A 19,773-nucleotide genomic window follows, 5' to 3' on the forward strand; every position below is an offset into this window, starting at 1 on the left:
TGTAGTGTATCCTCTCCAAACACAACGTTCGCTACATCAACAATTACACTGCAAAGAATATTAACCATTGAAATGAGTATTTGATTTAAGGGAAGACACATCAAGCTGATTTTGAGCTGAACATCTTAATCTTCATGGAAATTTATCTGAGTAGATCTGATGCATGTGACTAAGATCTACCTGAAAATAAGAAAAATAACATCTGCGTTACAGAATAGTGTTATTGTTACTGTATCTGAGACACAGTATCCGGACAACATAACCCAAAAACATTCTTGTGTGTATTTTTGATATGATTCTGATGAAGCACTATATAAATGAGATCGGTAGGGGATGACTCTGCTGTCCTGAATAGTTTGCGGAAGTTGATCCGACCTTTAGCGGGAAGTTGTATAACTCAGCCTATGTGCCCATCCCAAAATAGTGGCACCCAGAGGCTCCTTAATAACGTCAGTGAATACATTAATTGTGCTTTTGTAAGCTATTACGCTACTTTATGGACTAACAGACATTTCCCCGGGAATAAAACTTTAAATGTCCCTGTGTCCCGGTCTCAGTTTGCCTCGGTGGCCTCATGTGTTTCTTTTCTGTAGGATGGGACAGAATTAGAATTATATTCAGCTCATTTTTACATTTTGTAAGATTTAAACTGCTTAAGCACGCTGGGGGGCCACTAAGGGGCCCCCGAACAGTCTGGGCACCACTTGGCTGCAACAAGCAAACATAGCAACACGTGGATATAACTTTAAGATTATTATTTTTAGATTATTATTTTTTTAGTAGAAGCAATGCATCCTTTGCATTTATTGCACAAATATTCAAAATTAACACCTCTTTTTGTCATGTAGCTAATAAATGATTTTGTAAGGCAGAATACCGGACGAGCTGCACATTTCAAAATTGCAATTGCAGAAGCTATTGTCCTTAGCTGGAGTTTAATATATATATATATATATATTTTAATTCAGTCCCACATACTCCGCCCTGCTGCTATTAATACTCGTTAGAGCACCAAATGTGTATTCGTCTGCAGCTGAAAATAAATTAAAATAAGATAAAAATATGTATTTGTGACCCGTGTTTACTGTGGTGCATGGGGCAATGGGCTTGGGGGCTGAGTGCGCAGACAAGGTAGGGATGTAGGGAATGGGACTAATTGTTGGTTCCCGTCTTTCTTGTGGAATTTGTTGAGAATAAAGAAGAAAAAAAAAATAGAAAAATCACCAACCTCCACGCACCGAACACAGCAGAGTTTAATTTCACTGCAGAACTGAGACAAACTCAGTCACTCACTCCCACTGGGAACGAAGCCTGTCTCGACGTGTCCAAGCTTAAAGGGGGGGGGGGGGCTCAGGGTTTCCGTATAAAAATCACGAGAAAACATCTTTACGCGCCCAGGAGATGAAAACCTCTGCATCGGCCCAACAGGCTGACTGTGCGCCGAGCCTGCCTCCCCGTGGGCGGGTTCATAGGAAATACGAGGATCAGGAAGTAGAGAGGTTTTTTTTTTTTTTGAGATTCGTTGTGTCTCCGAAGTTACAATTGTAGTGTTCAAAGTTTGACTCTGTCTCAGACCAGATAAACGCAGTGGTCAAAGAAAATCAGGTTTGAAAGCGTGTGAACGCTGCCTACGAAGTCTAAGGTAGGAATTAGTTGAAATGATACTTCAGTTGAAGCGCCTGTCGGCATTGAGATAAATACCGAGAACCAGTACGTTAAAGCTCGGGGAAACGTGAAACATGAACACAGGGAGAGTTGACTTTTAGCGTTTGGACGCGTGTTTTTGTTCGGAGCGGGGAGGTGAGATCGATAGTCACAGTATAGAGGCTGAAAAGGAAGCAGCCTGACGGATGCATGTACTGTCAGTGCAGTATTGAATAGGCCTGGTAACAGCCTGTAAGACAGCCTGCTTACTGCATACCGGAACTATCCGTATATATATATATATATATATATATATATATATATATATATATATATATATATATATATATATATATATATATATATATATATATATATATATATATATATATATATATATATACACAGGGAACGCTTTATCCACTCTTCCATAGATTCTGTGATGTACATTTGGTCTGTGAAATTGCTATTGCTTATATATAAGCAACATTAAATCAGTGAAAAACCCACATAAATATGTTGATGATAGTGATCACCTTTTTTTTTTTTTAACAATATTTTTATCATGCTTTTCAGCACATAAACCCAGACAGAGGCCACGTGAACCGAAACTCAGACTTAGAGCCATGATACATGACAGACATGGCACCTGAGACCCTCAAAGAGATAATTTCACGCTCACAAAAAATATGTTGTGGACGTGTAAACGGGGAAAAATGAATGCAACTATGTATATATAGGGATCTCAGAATTAGGAACTGCAACCAAGACATCTTACAGTTAAAGAAAAGAATAACCTTGTCAGTTATATTGACCAAATAATTTTACTGGCAACACTGTTTTCTAAATTGCCTCAAACATACCTTTGGCATTTTCTGCACTGCAATGGGCCATTTTCACAGCAGGCATTTTAGGTAAAACTCAGGTGTTTCTAATAACAATAAAGCTCTCTCGAGTATATTCAAGTGTCCAACTAAACCGTGACAGTGAGCCAGCGTACACAGTACCGGGACCCTGAAACTGAGGCAAATAAATGGATTAAATATTAATGTTATTTATAATGATGTTTGCACCTGTGCTTTCCCTATTGTGACATTTCAAGATGTCTTCTGTTCTTGTTGTTCTTCTCTTCTTTTCTTGTCTATCTTCAATAAGCTAATATCAGCAGATTTTTGCGATGGTCAGTGTCAGTCTGTCGATGTGTCCAGTCCAAAACTTTGGTCCGGAACAAAATCTCTGGGCAAGCAGAGGATGGACCAGATAGAATGTACTTGAGAAATTCCACGGGAGGAATCCTAATGACTGTGGTTAGGGCTGGTGTCTCAACTAATGATTATTCTCCTTATCAGTTAATCTGTTGATAATTTGTTTAATAAACAACACACTTTTTAGTGTATAAAATGTAAGAAAATCATGAAAATATCCATTAAAATTTCCCAGAGGTCCCAGATGAGCCCATAGATATTCAGTTTATAATATGCGTCACAAACAACAGGCAAATTCTCAAAATTTTGAAGCTTGAAACAAAGAATGTGGCACATTTTCTCGATAAATGTCTTAAACGGTTACTTGATTATCAAAGTTGATGGTTCCATTTTCTGTGGAATCACTGATGGATAAATCAATTGATTGTTTCTGCACTAGAGCCAATTCTCAGACCAATGCATCAGCTTTACTTTGAGATTAATGCTAACATATCATGCTGACATTAACATTATAAACACATGTTAACTTTCAGAGCAGCACATGATCACACACCTTTTTATATATGTCGCTAGCATGGTAATGCTAGCGTGCTGACTTGCTCAACGACTAGTTGAGCCTTGGTAGACCTAAGGATGAAATAGGACAGCTTAGACTGATGAAAATATGGGTGAATGTAGATGTAGAGCTGAGCCTGACCAACTGAGTCTGAGATGTTGCTAAAATATCTACTGTACGGACGATAAACTCTTTTGATTTAGATGACAACTAGGCTTTTTCTCTGGTGCAATCCTTAGACAAAACTTAACATTTCTGTCCTAGTGGTGATGATCTGGGAATGGCGAAGTTGCTTCCCCATCTAGTATGACTGTGTGCTTAAGTTTGTCCTTGTTACGTGTTGTATTGGGTGTAGCACCAGCTGAGGAGATCATGAATCGAGTCCCCCTGCAGCAGCCGCAGAGCTGCGGGCCCTGGGAGCTGAAGGAGCGGCTGGGCACTGGAGGCTTTGGAAACGTCACCAGATGGCAAAATAAGGTACACAAACCACACACTTTTAACCCTGATTGGACACGATAGTAGACTGAGCGACTGGAAAGAGTATGTTTAAATAACAAGGTGTCAGGCTGACTAAAAGTGTTAAATTATTTTAAGTGCTCAGATGGAAGATAATGTAAGTGTCCCTGCCGGTATTCCCCAGCCGAAATCAACAACGTCATCATCAGTGCAATTAACACTTCCTCAAAATGAAAACTGTTTAAAAAAATGTCAATTTTGTCAAGTTAACCAATAAATAAAACCACTTGAGGCAATAAAAACCAATACATATTAAAAGACTTTCTTTTCGTATTTACAAATAAATCTTGGAACTACAAAGTGCCCTCTTAAAATTACAGTGAAAAGAACTCACATTGTACATAAAACATCCTATTTTCCATGTGCAACTGACAGTTTCATTGGTAAAGTTATTTTTTTGTGTCTTGTTTTTTTTTTTTTACCAGTTGATTAATATTGTAAGGTAAAAGCATGATACAAATTGATTAAATTGAACTTTTTGCATCTGAATCAAAAACAGTCACCACATAACCACAATGGCATAACAACAGTTCACAAATAAAAGCCAGCGTGCTCAAATAGAGAATTTGCTTGAAGCTTCAGAATTGGTTTTCACCTGCACCATTTTTGAAAATAGTATGACATCAGTCCAGGAAGCGGTCTTCTTTTTGCATCCAGTCCAGAAAAACCGGTGTCTATTGTAATGATATCACTCTAAGTCACAGGATGAGGACACTATGGGAATATGAACACGCCCGCTTAGTGGACCTTCCTCTTCCTGTCCAAGGCAAACTTAGAGCTTTCATTGAGCCAGGTGGCACCATCATTTGAATTTAGTTATACAGCACAAGCGATAGTGAGTCAGAAACTGTAGTGAATATGATCTCTCTCGCAGTTTCAAATATAAGAGATTTTTACATAACCACTTTGTTTTCATAACCACAATGTCTGTTGACCGCTGCCTTAGTAGCTGCATTTCTGACCATTATTTTTTTTTTTGCTGAATTTCTCTGTGTGAAATCGGTTTTTGAGGTTTTTAGACTAACAATGTGTGTCACTCAATTGGAGTTTGATTAGATTGTCATATAATGTAGTTCTACTGCTATTTACAGTAATCAAGGACGTAGCGTTCAAAAACAAGTGATGTGTTGTCTAACAGTTTACACAGCGCTGATTGTCAGTGCCACTGCGGACTGGGCTGTAGGAGGTAATGGGAAAACACAGGAGGAAAATGACGAAACTGAGCAGGGCACTGCCTGCATGTTGATGACTAAACTTCCTGTATCAATGACAATGATGTGGGCTATTATTAGTTCACAGATTACATTATGCGAAGCACGGTGGGAGCCTCTCCCTTGATGATGCCATGAGAAACGGAGGGAGGTGCACACGTGTTGCTCGTCATTTTTGGCAAGTAGTTAAATGTACCGCTAGTGTTTAGTGCTCTGCAGGCAAAGGTGTCACCGTGCACGTCACGTCTGTGTGTCATGGTTTGCACTCCATCCCCTCTCTTTTCATTATATGTCTGACTCCGATTATTACCATCAGAAATACCTTACCATAGGGCCTCCTGGAAAGATATAAAGTTTTTAAAAGCCACATTGGTCATGCTGAAGAATATCATTTACATTGTATTTAAGTGGTTAAAAACATTATTCAAAAGTTTTCACTGCTATGTAGTGTCTGTAATGTGTATTGTAAAAGTACTAATGAAGAAGAAATGTTTTGATTTGAGGCCAAAAATGAGATGTAACTGCTGCATTTCTGTTAGGTCATGGAAAATAATATCAATACAGCTGCAATGATTAGCTGAATAACTAATCATTCCAATCGACAGAAAATTAAGTTGTAACTTCTTTAATAATCAAATAATCATTTAAGTCAATTGTCTGTGAAACTGGAAGAAAACATTTAATGATCCCTGATTTTTCTTGTCTTGGCATCATGGTAAATTAACTATACCTTTGTATTTCATTATGTCGGTTGGACAAATCTGAAGATGTCACCTTGAGTCCTACGAAATTGTGATGGACATTTGCCACTGTTCTCTGTTGTTTTATAGAGCAAATGATTAATAGATAAATTGAGAAATAATGAGCAGATTAATTGATTATGAAAATAATCATTATTTGCAGCCCTATATGTAAACACGAAGTGATCTATAACATAAATTCCCAACCATCAGGCCTACTTTAAATTTTTAGAGAAATGTTTTTGCTTCTAGTTTGCTACTCAGAATTCTAAACCACAATTTACAATCTACTGTACTTTGATCATGGCCACCTGAAGACTGTTGGTGGTAATAAGCTACTGAAGAGCAACATTAATTTCCCCTCCTTGGGGAATGCCTGTAGATAATATTTAAACCAGCATTCTGTGTGTGTGTGTGTGTGTGTGTGTGTGTGTGTGTGTGTGTGTGTGTGTGTGTGTGTGTGTGTGTGTGTGTTTGTGTGTGTGCTTTCAGGACACAGAGGAGCAGATCGCCATAAAGCAGTGCCGTCAGGAGCTGAGCGAGAGAAACAAAGAGAGATGGTGTCTGGAGATCCAGATAATGAAGAGGTCGGCTTCACTTTAACACGCATCAGCCTACGAAAGGGCCCCAGAGAAAAACCGCCCTTCATTTTCCACCGTCAAATACCAGTCTTGTACAGGACACGTAGCAGACACGTGACAGCTTTTGCCCAGACCCTTGAACGCCAACCAGTATTCCTTTTCTTTGGGAGTTTGCCATTATTAGATACAGTAGATCCCAGTGAAGAAGAAGAGAGAGGGGGATTACTTGCAACAAAGCTCCCTGTTGTATGTTGTATGTATGTTTCTTAACCACTAGGACACCCAGACGCAATCCAGTCAGTATTTACTATTTGCAGCTATATACCAGATGTTGACACAGGTCATGGTGTCAGGGTTAGATAATGAAGCAGGACCTATCTTAAGGTCATGCTAAGATCATGACATTATACACTTTTCATAGAGTCAGACGTTCATTTAAGTTTTGGTAAAAAGTACAAACGTTACAGTCCGTTGAAATTATCTTGTTGTTCACAGTTTTACTGTTACAGATGATTACAGGCGGTGATGTTATGTGTCTTATGTGTCAGTACAGAACAGGCTTGAACAAATCGGTCACCAGATTTTTGGTCTGTTACATGTAGGGAGTAAAAAACACCGGATTTCCTAACTGTTTTGTTAGTTTTTTCCTTCACCGTGGCATGTTACCTAAGCTTGTGCCGCTGTTTACAAAAGTTTCAGGATTCTCTTCCGCAGTGATGCATCTTAATGTGTCACACATTAAGTTGTTTTTTTTTTTTAGCTTGGCTGAAGAAAATGTATTTTTCCGTTTCTCTTCACCACGTAAACCTTCATACTTTGCCTTAAAGCCAGTTTTGGCATGTGAGACAAGTTTTGATTTGACTTGTTGTGACTCACTATAGTATATTCCAAGCTGAGTGTTCAGGAGTTTGACATTTGACTTTTACTTGCCCATCTGTTTCACAAGTTTTCTCCAAATACAAAAATTGAATTTATATCCTGAAATAGTTCAATCACACAAGACATTAAACAATTAGAACAACAGGGACGTTTGGGTTATTTTGGTCTTTTGGTGGTTATTTCTGACAGGGTAATGTGCCGCCTCCTCATCTTGCTCTGGATTATTGTTGTGTATCTTTTCTACACACGTCTGTGTTGTCTATTAACGGTTTCAGTTTTGGTGTCGGGTCAATGGTGTTGAAAGGCAGGTCATGTTGGTTTTGATCATCTGACAGATGCAAGATGTGTGTGTGTGTGTGTGTGTGTTTTGTCATTTGCTGGTGCAAACATGAGTATAAAACCATTTCTTTCCTAGTCCCAATTTAACAAGTGTGTTGTTTTCAGACGGACACAACCACAGCCCTCCCATGCGCCCACGCTCGACTCGTGGAAAAACCACAGGGCAGGGCACTCATACATGGCAACCTACCATTTACAGATTTATAGCTACTTAAACACGTTTGTACACATGCACATATACTGAAAAGCACATCACTTTGAGTTATGATGTGTTGTATTGCATTACTGTTTCATCTGCAAAATGTTTAAGTCGAAACCCAGAGAAAAAAAACAAGTATTTATCTGCGATCTCGTGCAGGCTCACTGTTTCATCCCACCCTCTCTAAGTCTGATTTTATCCACTATCCAAAAGGTTTTCAAATGAGGCAAAACAAAGATGAGAGGTTTCCCACATCAGATCATGTATAGTATGTAGCACGTGTATCCCCTGGATCAGAGGGCCCTATAGTAACACAATATGACTATACTACTTCTAATCCTGTTTAGGTTTGTTTGATTGTTAAGCAATTTGACCAAACCCTATAACTCAGCAGGGGAAAAAAAACATGCTCATGACTGATAATACCCTTTTACTCTAGCGAAGACTATCTTCTGTCTCCTGTTATCGTAGCTGTAACAACACCTTGATCACATGCGCTACAATGTTAGGGTTTCAGTGTGAGTCAGTTCCTTGGTGGATCTGGTATCCATTTGAGGTCGTTATCTTTAAATTTCACCTTTGCTTTTTTTTTAGAGAGGGCGTGACCCTGGGACAATCAGAAACACATTTTTTCAGAGTTATGAGATAGTGAAGAATAAGAAACAGTGAAAGTATTACAGCACGTCAAAGAGCGGAAGGAGGAGGGTGAATGTTACAATGACTTAACTTTGGCCCCGAAGATGCAGAACACAGACTCTGAGGCAGGAGCAGGAAAATTTGTTCGCCACTGCGATGGAGAAGAGATGCAAGAAAACAAAATTATAAGTGTGCATCTCTGATCGGTTGGTCAAGATCAGTACTTCCCAACCTGTCACAAAATAAGTCTGACGGGTCATGAGAAGAGCAGCACAATAGGAAAACAAAAAAACATATTTTTGCTGCACAAAATCCTACTTATTTTTTTGCAAATTTTCTCTAATTTTTTTTCTTCTTGTGACTTGTTGGATAATGTTGGATAATTTTACGTCTTTAGGCCTCTAAAACCTTTTCGAATACAACAACAAAAAAATTCACTTCAGAAGCAGAAGAACTCACAACCTATTGACATATGCAACCAGAGTTGCAAGTAGACAGTGCTTCATTTTAATGGGTTAAAAGCCAAAAGGATTGGAAAGCATGGGTCTAGATCTAGATTTGTAAATGTTTCACAGAGTTTCTTTAATAATCAAATTAATTTCAAACATTGCAAAGGGGGGAGTTGACCCTATTAGACTCTATTATAAGTGCAGCACAAGCTACCTTCTTTATAAATCTCAGGCATCTAATATGGCAGCTTTTGGCAATGTGTTAATTCAAAGTAAAGATAAAAATATGATACTTGATACATGTGCAGCCTCACTAACTGATATATGCTCATCCTTACTCACTCAGGTTGGATCATGTTAACGTTGTTGCAGCCAGAGAGGTTCCTGAAGGTATGCAGAAACTTGTGGCCACCAATGACCTGCCACTGCTGGCCATGGAGTACTGCCAGGGAGGAGATCTGAGAAAGGTAAAAGTCTGTGATATGTCTGGGAGAGTGTGTGCACATATGTGATTAAGGGTACTGGATCGGACTCGAAGACCTTTGGGCCAAAGTGTTGAATCACAATAAATGAATAAGGAGGAGTAATCATGCGTGTTGATAATCCTTTTTGCATTACTTTTGATGACTCTTTCTCTCAGCACCAGGCCTGAATATAGTTTGGCTGTGTGAACCTTCACAGCTTTTCTTGTGTATATAAGGTTCATAAATCATTAGGGTCTTTCAGCAAAATGTCCTACAAAAAAATCAGGCGATCGCTTGCAGTTCATTCTGCGGGAGAAATCCGGGGCAGTTTTTAATCTGAAGTATGCAGCCTGAGGCGATGCTGGCACCGGGCACCCAGCAGAAGAGGAAAATGCCAAGCATCACAAACCACAGTGTCATAAAAATTTCAGAGCATCCCAGATGGTCAAGAACTAGGCAGTCGAGTTTGGGGGCAGATGGAGTGGTTAGTGAGGACGGAGAGAGCGTAAAACAGCACCGTCCTCTTTTGCCAGGCCTGCCACAGGTTTCCAGCAGTGGAACGCTTCAAAAATATATTTTTTAAAGTAAATCAAATCAAATTTTCGATTTTCCAATTCGTGACCGGAAATGCTTCTTAAAAAATCAGATTAACAGTGCCGAAATGCCTTATGGGAAAAAAAAAAAGCTGTGATTTGTTTTCTGCTTTAATCGGAGCCCATTCATGTCCTTCGATGTATGTCAGATCTCTTATAAAAAGGGGAAATAGCTGTTTTATTGATGAATAAAAGAGCAGAAAGTTCTAAAACATTAATAAAATAAGGCAGATTAATAAACCCTTTGCTAATCTTGTGTCGGCTTGTTTCGTTTTCTTCCCATGGTTTATATTATTAAAGTATCAGGTTTATGTGTTTGTGCTCTCTGCAGTATCTGAACCTCTTGGAGAACTGCTGTGGAATGAGGGAGGGCTCCGTTTTGATTTTGTTACGTGACATTTGTAAGTATCCTGCTGGATCCCCAAAATTCAATTTGACTATCATGAAATCTTGAAATTAGATTAGAGAGAGATTGATTGAGCGAGCTGGCAGTGTGATTAGTTTCCTGCAGAATGGAGTAAGTCGTCCTGGTGACCAGCTTCATGATGTCACCAATGACCATTGACCAACGACCTCTTAGTCACCACTGCTGCTACACACACTCAGGCAGGCTTATGTCAACAATCGGACTCTTGCGCTCATTTTCACAAACATAATGTACAAACGCTCACAACAGCAACGCAGAGTATAATCACATGCTGTATAAACAGGTTTGAGAGAGGACACATATGGCACGTATTACATATCTGGAGTGGAGAGTAGAGTAGACTAGGATGCACACACACAGACACTTACTCACACAGAAACTCCTTTTCCTGTTACCCACTGGTGGACGTTTCCTGATAATGAGTGATCCCCCTTACTGCTTCACGAGTGAGGGGGAAAAGACACAGGCATGCATTTCTACACCCACAAACTCACACTCTCGCCCACACACCCATACAAACAATTACACACACACACACACACACACACACACAAATACATTCAGGTGCCCAAAGGTTATGACTTCCGCTTCATTGAACTCTCATTTGCCAGCACACACACTAGTCACCCTTGTTGACGCAAGTGAAGGGACATTATAGTTTCAGTGATACATTGAGACAAAACCTGTTCGACTTTTACAGTTACAGTTACAATAGATTAAAGACTAAAGTATGAATATACGAGTCTTATCCTCTTATAAGTCTTATTTAAGAGTTACTTAACCACCAGGCTGAAAAGCTGTCCTCTCTGGTTAAAAGTTTCAAGCCGGTTTCACTTCTGTCTTACCCGTCCTGCTTTGTTGCACCTGTAACCACACCCAGCAGAGATGTCCCAGGCTGCTGGAGTACATCTTTATATCAGCGCGGTAAAGTGAGACGTTAGTCCACGGGAAGTCGGCAAACACGAGACCTTCAGCCACTGTTAACTTGCTTTTTAAAAAGTTAAGTAATGCCCTCTGTGTACTTCAGGGTGTGTCAGTACACCGTGACATCACCTTTGAGTTCTGACCACATCCATCCGTTATGCTGGGTTTGATCAGAGGTGAGACACAGCCGAAACTTCTAACCAGAGAGGGCAGTGAATTGCCTCAAGTGACAAGACTTGAGTCATTGTCGCATGGCTGAAATTTTGAAAATGAAGTAAAATCTTCGGGTGTGGAGCGTGCGTCAACGTTTGTAGTCTGCTCGAGGCTCGAAGCTTCATTAGCCGTTACTAACAGAGTGACTATCAGCAGTCGAAATGTTATGCGGGCTGATGTAGGCACCAGGTTTTGACAAAGTAAAAGAATACATGGGGGGAAAAAAGAAGATATCTCTGGTTCTGCTACATTGGTTTTGATTATTCTATTTTTAAACTGTCGTGAATCCACCAATGTTATAGGAGTGCGACCCTTAATCAGTTGGAGTGCTCTTTGTGGTTGACCTGAGTATATGCACCATTGACGTCCTGTGACTTAGTCATCACTGCTCGCTCCTTTTTTCCCTCAGCTTCAGCTCTGACCTACCTCCACAAGAAGAGGATCATCCACAGAGATTTGAAGCCGGAAAACATTGTGCTGCAGCAGGGAGAGAAGAGAGTGAGTTAAGGACCCTTTGAACCATCTTGTTATGACGAATACACCCAAACCACCACACTGAGGTCATATAACGGCTTTTTGCCTCAATGTGGGTCATGTGGGTTAAGGGCAGGAGACTCGTCTCCCTCATGTCCACATGTTTATGCTCATAAGCTGTGCACAACTTTGCTGCACTGAATTTCTAATGTGGGAAAAGTCAGTCCCTTCAGTTATCCTTGCAGTTACGGGGAACGTGTGAGATTGCCTTGCTCTTACCTTCCTCTTTGGCCCCCCTGTTGTTTATTATAACAAATCATAACATGCTGCAATAGGACCAAGGAACATGAAACATGTTATATAACCAAGGCTAGACGTATTAAAAAGGTCATTGTTCATGTTTATGCACACTGCTGTGTTTATAGAATTTTAACAAAACAAACTTTATCTGCATTAAGTTTATTGTTTTACACAAACACTTCTTTTTGTCCTACACGCTAGAGAAACAGTAAATCCAGCATACAGATTTATTTTTTGGTTTTTGGGGCTTTTGCTCATCTGTTCTTGAGTCACTCAGGATTTAAGGGAATAGTTTGACATTTTGACAAAATGTGGAACTATTCCTTCAAGTTATCCATTTCTTTACAGGATACAATTTTGCTGACAATATCTTTTTCTCTGCTCTCTCCCCTAATCTTAGTTGATCCACAAGATCATAGATCTAGGCTATGCTAAAGAGCTGGACCAGAGCAGCCTTTGCACATCATTTGTGGGAACACTGCAGTACTTAGTAAGTGATGAAACATAGTTGAACGTGTTTTGCACATCATTTCCTTAGTGTACTCTAGTAAAAGCTGTGTCTTTTCCTTCCATCTTTCAGGCTCCCGAGCTCATTGAGAGGCAGAAGTACACCGTCACTGTGGACTACTGGAGCTTCGGGACTTTGGTGTTTGAGTGTATCACAGGATTTCGCCCCTTCTTACCGACCTGGCAGCCTGTTCCCTGGTAGTGCAACCTTTCAAAAATTGACAAAAGTCATCAGTAAGGAAGTAAATTCATGTTTTTCAAAACTAGTCTGAGGGTGACACATTTCAAAATTTCTATAATTTGACCCTCCAAATCTCATTTTCTCTTTTTTTTGCTTTTGGGCCTCTGTGATTATAGACTAGCTTTTGCAAAATAAGCTGAACATTTACATTTTTGAATGTTAAGCAATGATACGCTTAATTCCAAATCAATATTATTGTTACATGAATGGATTTTAACACACAATGAATATATAAATAATCGGAAGTTGCCAAGGCAAAGAATTGCAAAATATATGGGTTTCAATGCCCCTTTTTCTTTGCTAATATGATAAATGAAAGATATGAAACTCAACAGGGGGCTGGGTTACATAGAGGAAAAATACACTCCCATTATTGTATGGAGCCGTAGTCAGAAATTACAACTATCAGACTGAGGATAAAATGGGGGAAAAAAACATTTGTACACTCACAAAAAGACAAAGCTATGCAAGCCAAGCCTAAATTTTTAGAGCTTTTCTCCCATATAATCCACCTGTATCCTTTTTAGGCACAATAAACTGAGGCTGAAGCAGGATGATGATATTGTTGTCTATGAGGACCTCTCAGGGGAAGTCCGCTTCTCCAAACATCTGCCTCAGCCCAACAACCTCAACAGGTGATTTTATCTGTGACAGACCCACACATGCACATAAAAATAATAATTGAAGACCCTTATCATCTCAGTCTAATGTGTTAACTCTTGTTTGACAGTCTGTTATTAGAGAAAATGGAGAGGTGGCTACAGCTGATGTTAAAGTGGTCTCCTCAGGAGAGAGGCAAAGACCACGAAGCTACGCCCAGTGACTGCTTCTCCCAGCTAGAGATCATACTGCAGCTCAAGGTTAATGGAGTAATTCAGTCAATTTTTCCTCTCGCTGTGTCATTTCCCCCATGTGGACATTTTGTCATGTTGTCTGGCGCCACTGCTAACTTTTAAAGTTTGGTGGAATTTCAAGGGATTGCGCACCTTTTTCGTTTGCTTAGACCAACACATGTACTTGTTCTGTCTTCATGTGCTTAATCCTTCTCATTTCCCTCAGCTGGTTCATGTCCTAAACATGATGTCCGCGAAGATCCTGACATACTCAGTCTCCGACAATGAGACTGTGGCCGACCTGCAGCTGAGAATAGAAAAAGACACCGACATCCCTGCGGCCAATCAGGAGCTGCTGCTGGAGGCGGGATTAGCCTTAGAGCCTAACGGGCTGGCCACGCAGTGTGCCATAGATTACACGGTAATCTGTAACACAAACACAGTGCACACAGTGCCTTCACAGAATATTTAACTACACAATGTGATAATGGACTGAGTCATAGTATTAATATAATCTGCGTCTGTAGGAAATAGATGGTCGACGGACAGACTTGCCTCTGGTCTTCCTGTTTGATCGCTCCTCTTGCAGTTATGAGCCCCAGTTTGCTCCTCGCACCCTCCCAGAAAACATCCGCTTCGTTCGTAAGTTAGTCTGTTCTCAATTAAGGATATTAAAAAGTACAATGTCGACAATATCTTTTTTTTTTGTGATGTTTTTTTTTTTTCATCTGTATGCATATGTCAGTGAGTTCAGTTGGATGTGCTTTAGTGGTGTAAACACTATGAACATTTTTGCCGAAAAAAACAAAAACGTAAAATGACAAAATAATCAAGCAATTACGACTAAGACGTTTATTCTCTCAGGGTTCCTTTAGTAGATTTTGCAGTGGAGATTTTGCATTTGGTTTTTAAAATAAGTAAATAAGCTAAAAAAAAAAAAAAGTAAAATAAGATCTAAATAAACATCCTTTGCTTTTTTTTGACTTTATCTGTGTGTGCGTGCGGGTCTTTCTTTGTCTGTGTCTGTCTTTCTCATAGAAAATGACCCAAAGCACCTTCTGGCTTACAGCCCTCTGAGGAGGACTTGCGGCCAGGCATGGCACACCATCCGCTCGCTGAAGGAAGACTGGCAAAGACTGCAGCAGGGGCAGAAAGCTGCCATGTACGACACACAAAGACACACACAACCTCCCGCACGCAGCACACACATGTATTAACTGTTTGTTAAAAAATAACAAAACGCATTTCTCTTCCTCTTTCTTTCAGCATGAGCTTGCTGAGGCACAACTCTTCACTGTCCAAACAGAAGAATGAGATGGTGTCCATGTACCAGAGACTCACAGCCAAGCTGGACTTCTTCACCACTAGCCTTCACATAGACATGGACAAATATCAGGAGCAGACAGCCACTGGGATCGGTATTATGTCAAAAAAAAAGTCATAAAAGTAGTCATTTAAAGTCATAATTATTTGTATCTTAAATGGGTTGTCTATTGCTTTTACCCCTGGTAGAAAGTGCATGTGAATGTCTAGAGCAATACAGTTTGCCACTGACTAATGATAGTCTTTTTCGTTTTCTAGCGTCAGAGAAACTCCTCTGCGTGTGGAGGGAGATGGAGCAAACTGCTGTCAGCTGTGGTCAGGTAGTTGAGTTTGTTTCTCTTTGTGTGTGTGTGTGTGTGTGTGTGTGTGTGTGTGTGTGTGTGTGTGTGTGTGTGTGTAAGGATTATTCATTTGTTCTATAAAAAAACTGAAAGCCAAGTGTGGGTGCCCAGGCCAAGGTGAGTGAACTGGAAGAAGAGATGATGCAGCTGCAGCCAGACATAGTGGATGTGCAGAGGCAGCCGTGGAGGAGTGGAGAGGCCCTGGACACACTGTAAGTCTGAACCAAACTCAACCTTAAAAACAATGAAAGCAACAAAAACATCTGGTTTGTGATCTTTCACCCTGCTCACTTCCCTTCTTTGGTCCTCAGAGAAGGAAAGGCCATGGAGCTGTTCCGTAAACTCAGAGAGAAACCCAGAGGTTTGGATTTTTCACGCATCTGTTCACTTCTTACATAACACTGGTTATGGTGTTTCCATGTGAAAATAATCCTCCGTTTTAAGTTCCTCTGGCTTTTCCTTTTCCCTCTCCCTGCTCAGACCAGAGGTGTTCAGGGGACAGTCAGGAGGTGGTGCGCCTGGTGCTTCAGGCCGTGCAGTTCTACGAGAGGAAGCTTAGAGACTTCTACACACACCTCAGGTTCTCACGCACAAAACACAATATTTTCTCTGAAAACAGTTCCCAGGTCAGATAAACCAGGGCTCATTTCCCAGTCTTTCAAAGACCAAGCCCACCTTTTGAAGAATAACCAATAGAGCATGTCATTGTGTTTAGGAAAATCTGGGTTGGTGAACTGAATGAGTCTTAAGCGGCTCTGCACTGCATTACCTCCTATTTGAGAACTTGTGCATCCGTATGAAAATGAAGCAAGATGTTGCCAGAAATAGTCATACTTATGATCACTACTGTGGTTATTTAGAGCAAGATTGGGGCCAATTGCCTGCATGCCTACTGTATTGATTGCTTCTTTTAAAGTTTAAAAAAAATCAAAACCCTTTCTTAACGAAAGTTTTTCATTCTACATTAAAACAGCGAATGTGTGGTTATAAATGTTTTTAAGTCATTAATGACGACTTGGGACTTTCTTATAGATGTGAGTGGTTGTCAGATAGTGGGAGGAGACTGTTCACAACATGGCAACCCAAAAACTTTTTATGTAAATATCAAAAGATTATTAGTTATCCATAATAATTCATAGCTGATTCATTAATCATAATAACAACCTGTATATTGTAATATAAGAGGTAAATTTCTTCTTCTGTGTTGAGCCACTATTCTTGTGTGTGCTGTACAGTAAGACAGCAGTTTGCCGTCAGCGTGTGATGGAGCTGCTGCCGAAGGTGGAGGGCGTGGTCCAGAAGATGGCAGAGAGCGAACAAGTCCTGATGAGTCTGCAGGAGAAGCGACAGAGGGAGCTGTGGAACCTGCTCAAAGTTGCCTGTGTGAGGACACACGAACTGCTCACATTCTCGATGTACTGCTCTCCTTCAAGGGATGCCTGTTAATTGCTTTTAACAGGCATCCCTGTTAAAAGTAGTAGAATATGAGTATAGCCACAATTAATAATCATAGAATATCAGCAGGTACGCAAATTTTGACAGGTTTCACTTTGGTTGAATTGACCTAATTCTCAAAGACCACTTACACTAAGTGAATATTGTATTTACTCCAATACTCACCAAAAGCCCAGTCAATATTATTACCATAAGAATTTGTTTCATCACGTCTTCCACAATAAGCAGGTGTTGTATACTGTATTAACTTACACAGAATAAAGTGCATCGTCTTTTCTTGTGTAGAGTAAAGTTCGCAGCCCAGTAAGTGGTAGTCCCGATGGATTACGAACCCCCTCGTCAGTGCCGCCTCTTCTTACCCCCAGACAAAGTTTACAGCAGCTGTGAGTGCACTTTCACAAACACATACCACACACTGGGGTTTAAAGGTCGCTTTCCATTCAGGTTCTAAGAGTCATTTTCTTTAAATGTTATGAAGCGCTACAGAAAAAAAAAAATTACTTGACATTTCACTCAGGCACACAAATATTGGCACACAATTTCATTTCATTCATTTCATTTTTTGGTTTTAAATACATCCGGCAACTACTCAAGTCAAATTTGTGGAAGTTTTCTTTGTATACAGATGATCTCCCACAAACTCACCACTTTAATTCTGCTTTCACACACTCGGGCACTGCCCATGTTCGTTTAAAAACAGACATCATCGCTGGAACCTTTGGGAAGGCACAAATAACATATCCTGTATAAACACAGATAAACTTTTATCAGAGGCACGAGTAACATCTTTCATGAGTCACGAATCAAGCTTTGGGTGTGTCTGCAGTGACGAGTCTCTTGTGGAGCAGAGCCGGACGTTTGAGAGTCGACTCCAGAGTTTGCTGCATGACACCATCCAGGAATCAGAAAACAGTATGGAGGTACATACATGCTCACACTCCCTCCTTCAGCTCTTATACTTGTCTTGTTTTAATGCCAAGCAGCTTTTATTGGTTTTTCTCAGAATCATGTGGAAAACTATTAAAATCACCAACCTTGGTTTTTGTCCTAGATGTTGAGGGAGTGGACGTGGCTGCATGGAGGCCAGAGTTTCTCCAGTGACCTCTCCTAAATTGGGTTTCATTCTTTGAATACATGTGATACTGTACTGCCTCTGTGTGGATGGGATGTCACACTACATGGGGATGTAGCACCAGCTGTTCTGTGTGACAATGTGAATGACACCTGCTGGCAGATACTTACTTAATGAGATTAGGGAGTCCCAGTATTTAGAGCACTGAAGCCAGTTCTAACTCCGATAACGATTGATATGAGAGAAAGTTAGAAGAGAATTACTATTTATTTACCTATCCGTAAGTTTAGGAGAACCATTGAGTAAGTTGAGGTAAAATTGCACCTCATTATGCAAAGATCAACCATTCCACTGATTTTGTCAGATGATCCTACAGAATTGATTTTAAACTTAAACTGTTTATAAAATCCCGGTCAGAACATTCCCACAGTTTTACAGTATGCGGAGGGGTGTGCAGACTGTACAAAGCTTCAAACTGGATCTTGAAATAGCTGAGACAGACAAAGAGCAAATTTATCCTCAAATTTACATACGAGAGAATTTGTGAATGTCAGTAGTGTGTTACAGAATTGTAACCAGAAATATTTCCGTCTTAGATTTGAAACTATATATTTTTTTACATTTGTTTCACCATGTTTGGTGGACTTTTTATTTGAAAACTATAGATTGTATTTTAAGACTCATCACAAATTAAAAAATAATGGGTTTCAGTTAAAATTTCTGTTAATTTCTATCTCTGCCTTGAACTATTTGTTATGTGCCAAAATGTGTTTCTTGCTGGACCATTTTTTTTTTTTTTTTTTATTGCAATTTTTATTATAGTAAGACAATCATTGAACAAAATGGGAAACTATAATAACTGTATTCTGAATGCCTGTTTGAATGTGTTAATTTTTTTCCATCCACAGATAATTATATGGAGGGTGGACACAATATCAGGAACACCCGTACAATATGGTACACAGCAGTATCCCTGCAATCATTTTTAAGAGTTGCAAAGGTTATAAAGTTAAATTCATGTTGAGACCATGTCAGAGATGTTGGGTATGCGGTAATGTTTGTAGCCATAGTGAAGACAACACAAACATATCCCGTGACTCTCTTGGCTTGGTCCAAGATGGCGATAACACAGATGATTTATGGTCTAAACCATAACTGGTTTTGAAACATGTCCTCGCTTCATTAAAACTATGCAAATGCAAAAATAGTCACATTTATTTATTTTTGTAGAACTGTGAAAACAGTTACTAAAATGACTACATTCTACAGCAGTAATTAATTTTACCTCCATTATATTTTAATCTGTATATTTTAGATATGACTTTCTACAATACGATGTTGTACCGCTGTATCATTTTTTCACACTTTGCTTCAAAGCTGTGCCTATTTTAATCCCACCTACTGGAGGTAGACTTTAATGTATATAGATCATACAAAGTGACGTGAGATGTTACATTATCAAGTGTCAGTGATGTCTTGATGTCTACTTGCGTGCATACTCTATGGTGTTAAGATTGTAATGTCAGAATTTGAAACATTTTTCTATCATCATTTTTAAAACAAAATTGAATTTTTCATCTTGAATACAGTGCTTTATTGTACTGTAAGTGATGTTTTCTTTTATTAATTTCCATTTTTCTGGGAATGAAGG

At 39.6% G+C, this 19,773-nt stretch overlaps 1 protein-coding gene and 1 long non-coding RNA gene across 5 annotated transcripts; one reads left to right on the forward strand and one right to left on the reverse strand.

The window, feature by feature from the left end:
- Window positions 1-1,423: 1,423 nt before the first annotated feature.
- Window positions 1,424-19,751, forward strand: ikbkb (inhibitor of nuclear factor kappa B kinase subunit beta). 3 transcript variants are annotated; one of them, XM_040154949.1, is made up of 22 exons: window positions 1,424-1,642; window positions 3,761-3,882; window positions 6,365-6,459; window positions 9,302-9,422; window positions 10,344-10,413; window positions 11,986-12,074; window positions 12,751-12,840; window positions 12,931-13,055; window positions 13,626-13,733; window positions 13,829-13,958; window positions 14,158-14,352; window positions 14,459-14,573; window positions 14,970-15,093; window positions 15,198-15,349; window positions 15,513-15,574; window positions 15,707-15,807; window positions 15,907-15,956; window positions 16,040-16,175; window positions 16,831-16,978; window positions 17,336-17,433; window positions 17,877-17,970; window positions 18,102-19,751. In XM_040154949.1, the coding sequence occupies exons 2-22, from the start codon at window positions 3,778-3,780 to the stop codon at window positions 18,159-18,161; spliced, it is 2,268 nt and encodes a 755-aa protein (XP_040010883.1). In that variant the 5' UTR covers window positions 1,424-1,642; window positions 3,761-3,777; the 3' UTR covers window positions 18,162-19,751. The 3 variants fall into 3 exon arrangements, with proteins under 3 accessions (XP_040010883.1, XP_040010885.1, XP_040010884.1); XM_040154950.1 differs by having other exon boundaries at window positions 1,426-1,642; window positions 16,076-16,175; XM_040154951.1 differs by lacking the exons at window positions 17,336-17,433; window positions 17,877-17,970; window positions 18,102-19,751 and having other exon boundaries at window positions 1,425-1,642; window positions 16,081-16,175; window positions 16,831-16,941.
- LOC120805093 lies at window positions 16,814-18,189 on the reverse strand. 2 transcript variants are annotated; one of them, XR_005709500.1, is made up of 4 exons: window positions 18,085-18,189; window positions 17,696-17,766; window positions 17,303-17,442; window positions 16,814-16,927 (listed from the first exon to the last, which is right to left on the reverse strand). It is a non-coding gene; the product is annotated as an uncharacterized LOC120805093 (long non-coding RNA). The 2 variants fall into 2 exon arrangements; XR_005709501.1 differs by having other exon boundaries at window positions 17,696-17,792.
- Window positions 19,752-19,773: the final 22 nt, after the last annotated feature.

The sequence above is a fragment of the Xiphias gladius genome, chromosome 19 (assembly GCF_016859285.1).
Source record: "Xiphias gladius isolate SHS-SW01 ecotype Sanya breed wild chromosome 19, ASM1685928v1, whole genome shotgun sequence".
Lineage (NCBI taxonomy): Eukaryota > Metazoa > Chordata > Actinopteri > Istiophoriformes > Xiphiidae > Xiphias > Xiphias gladius.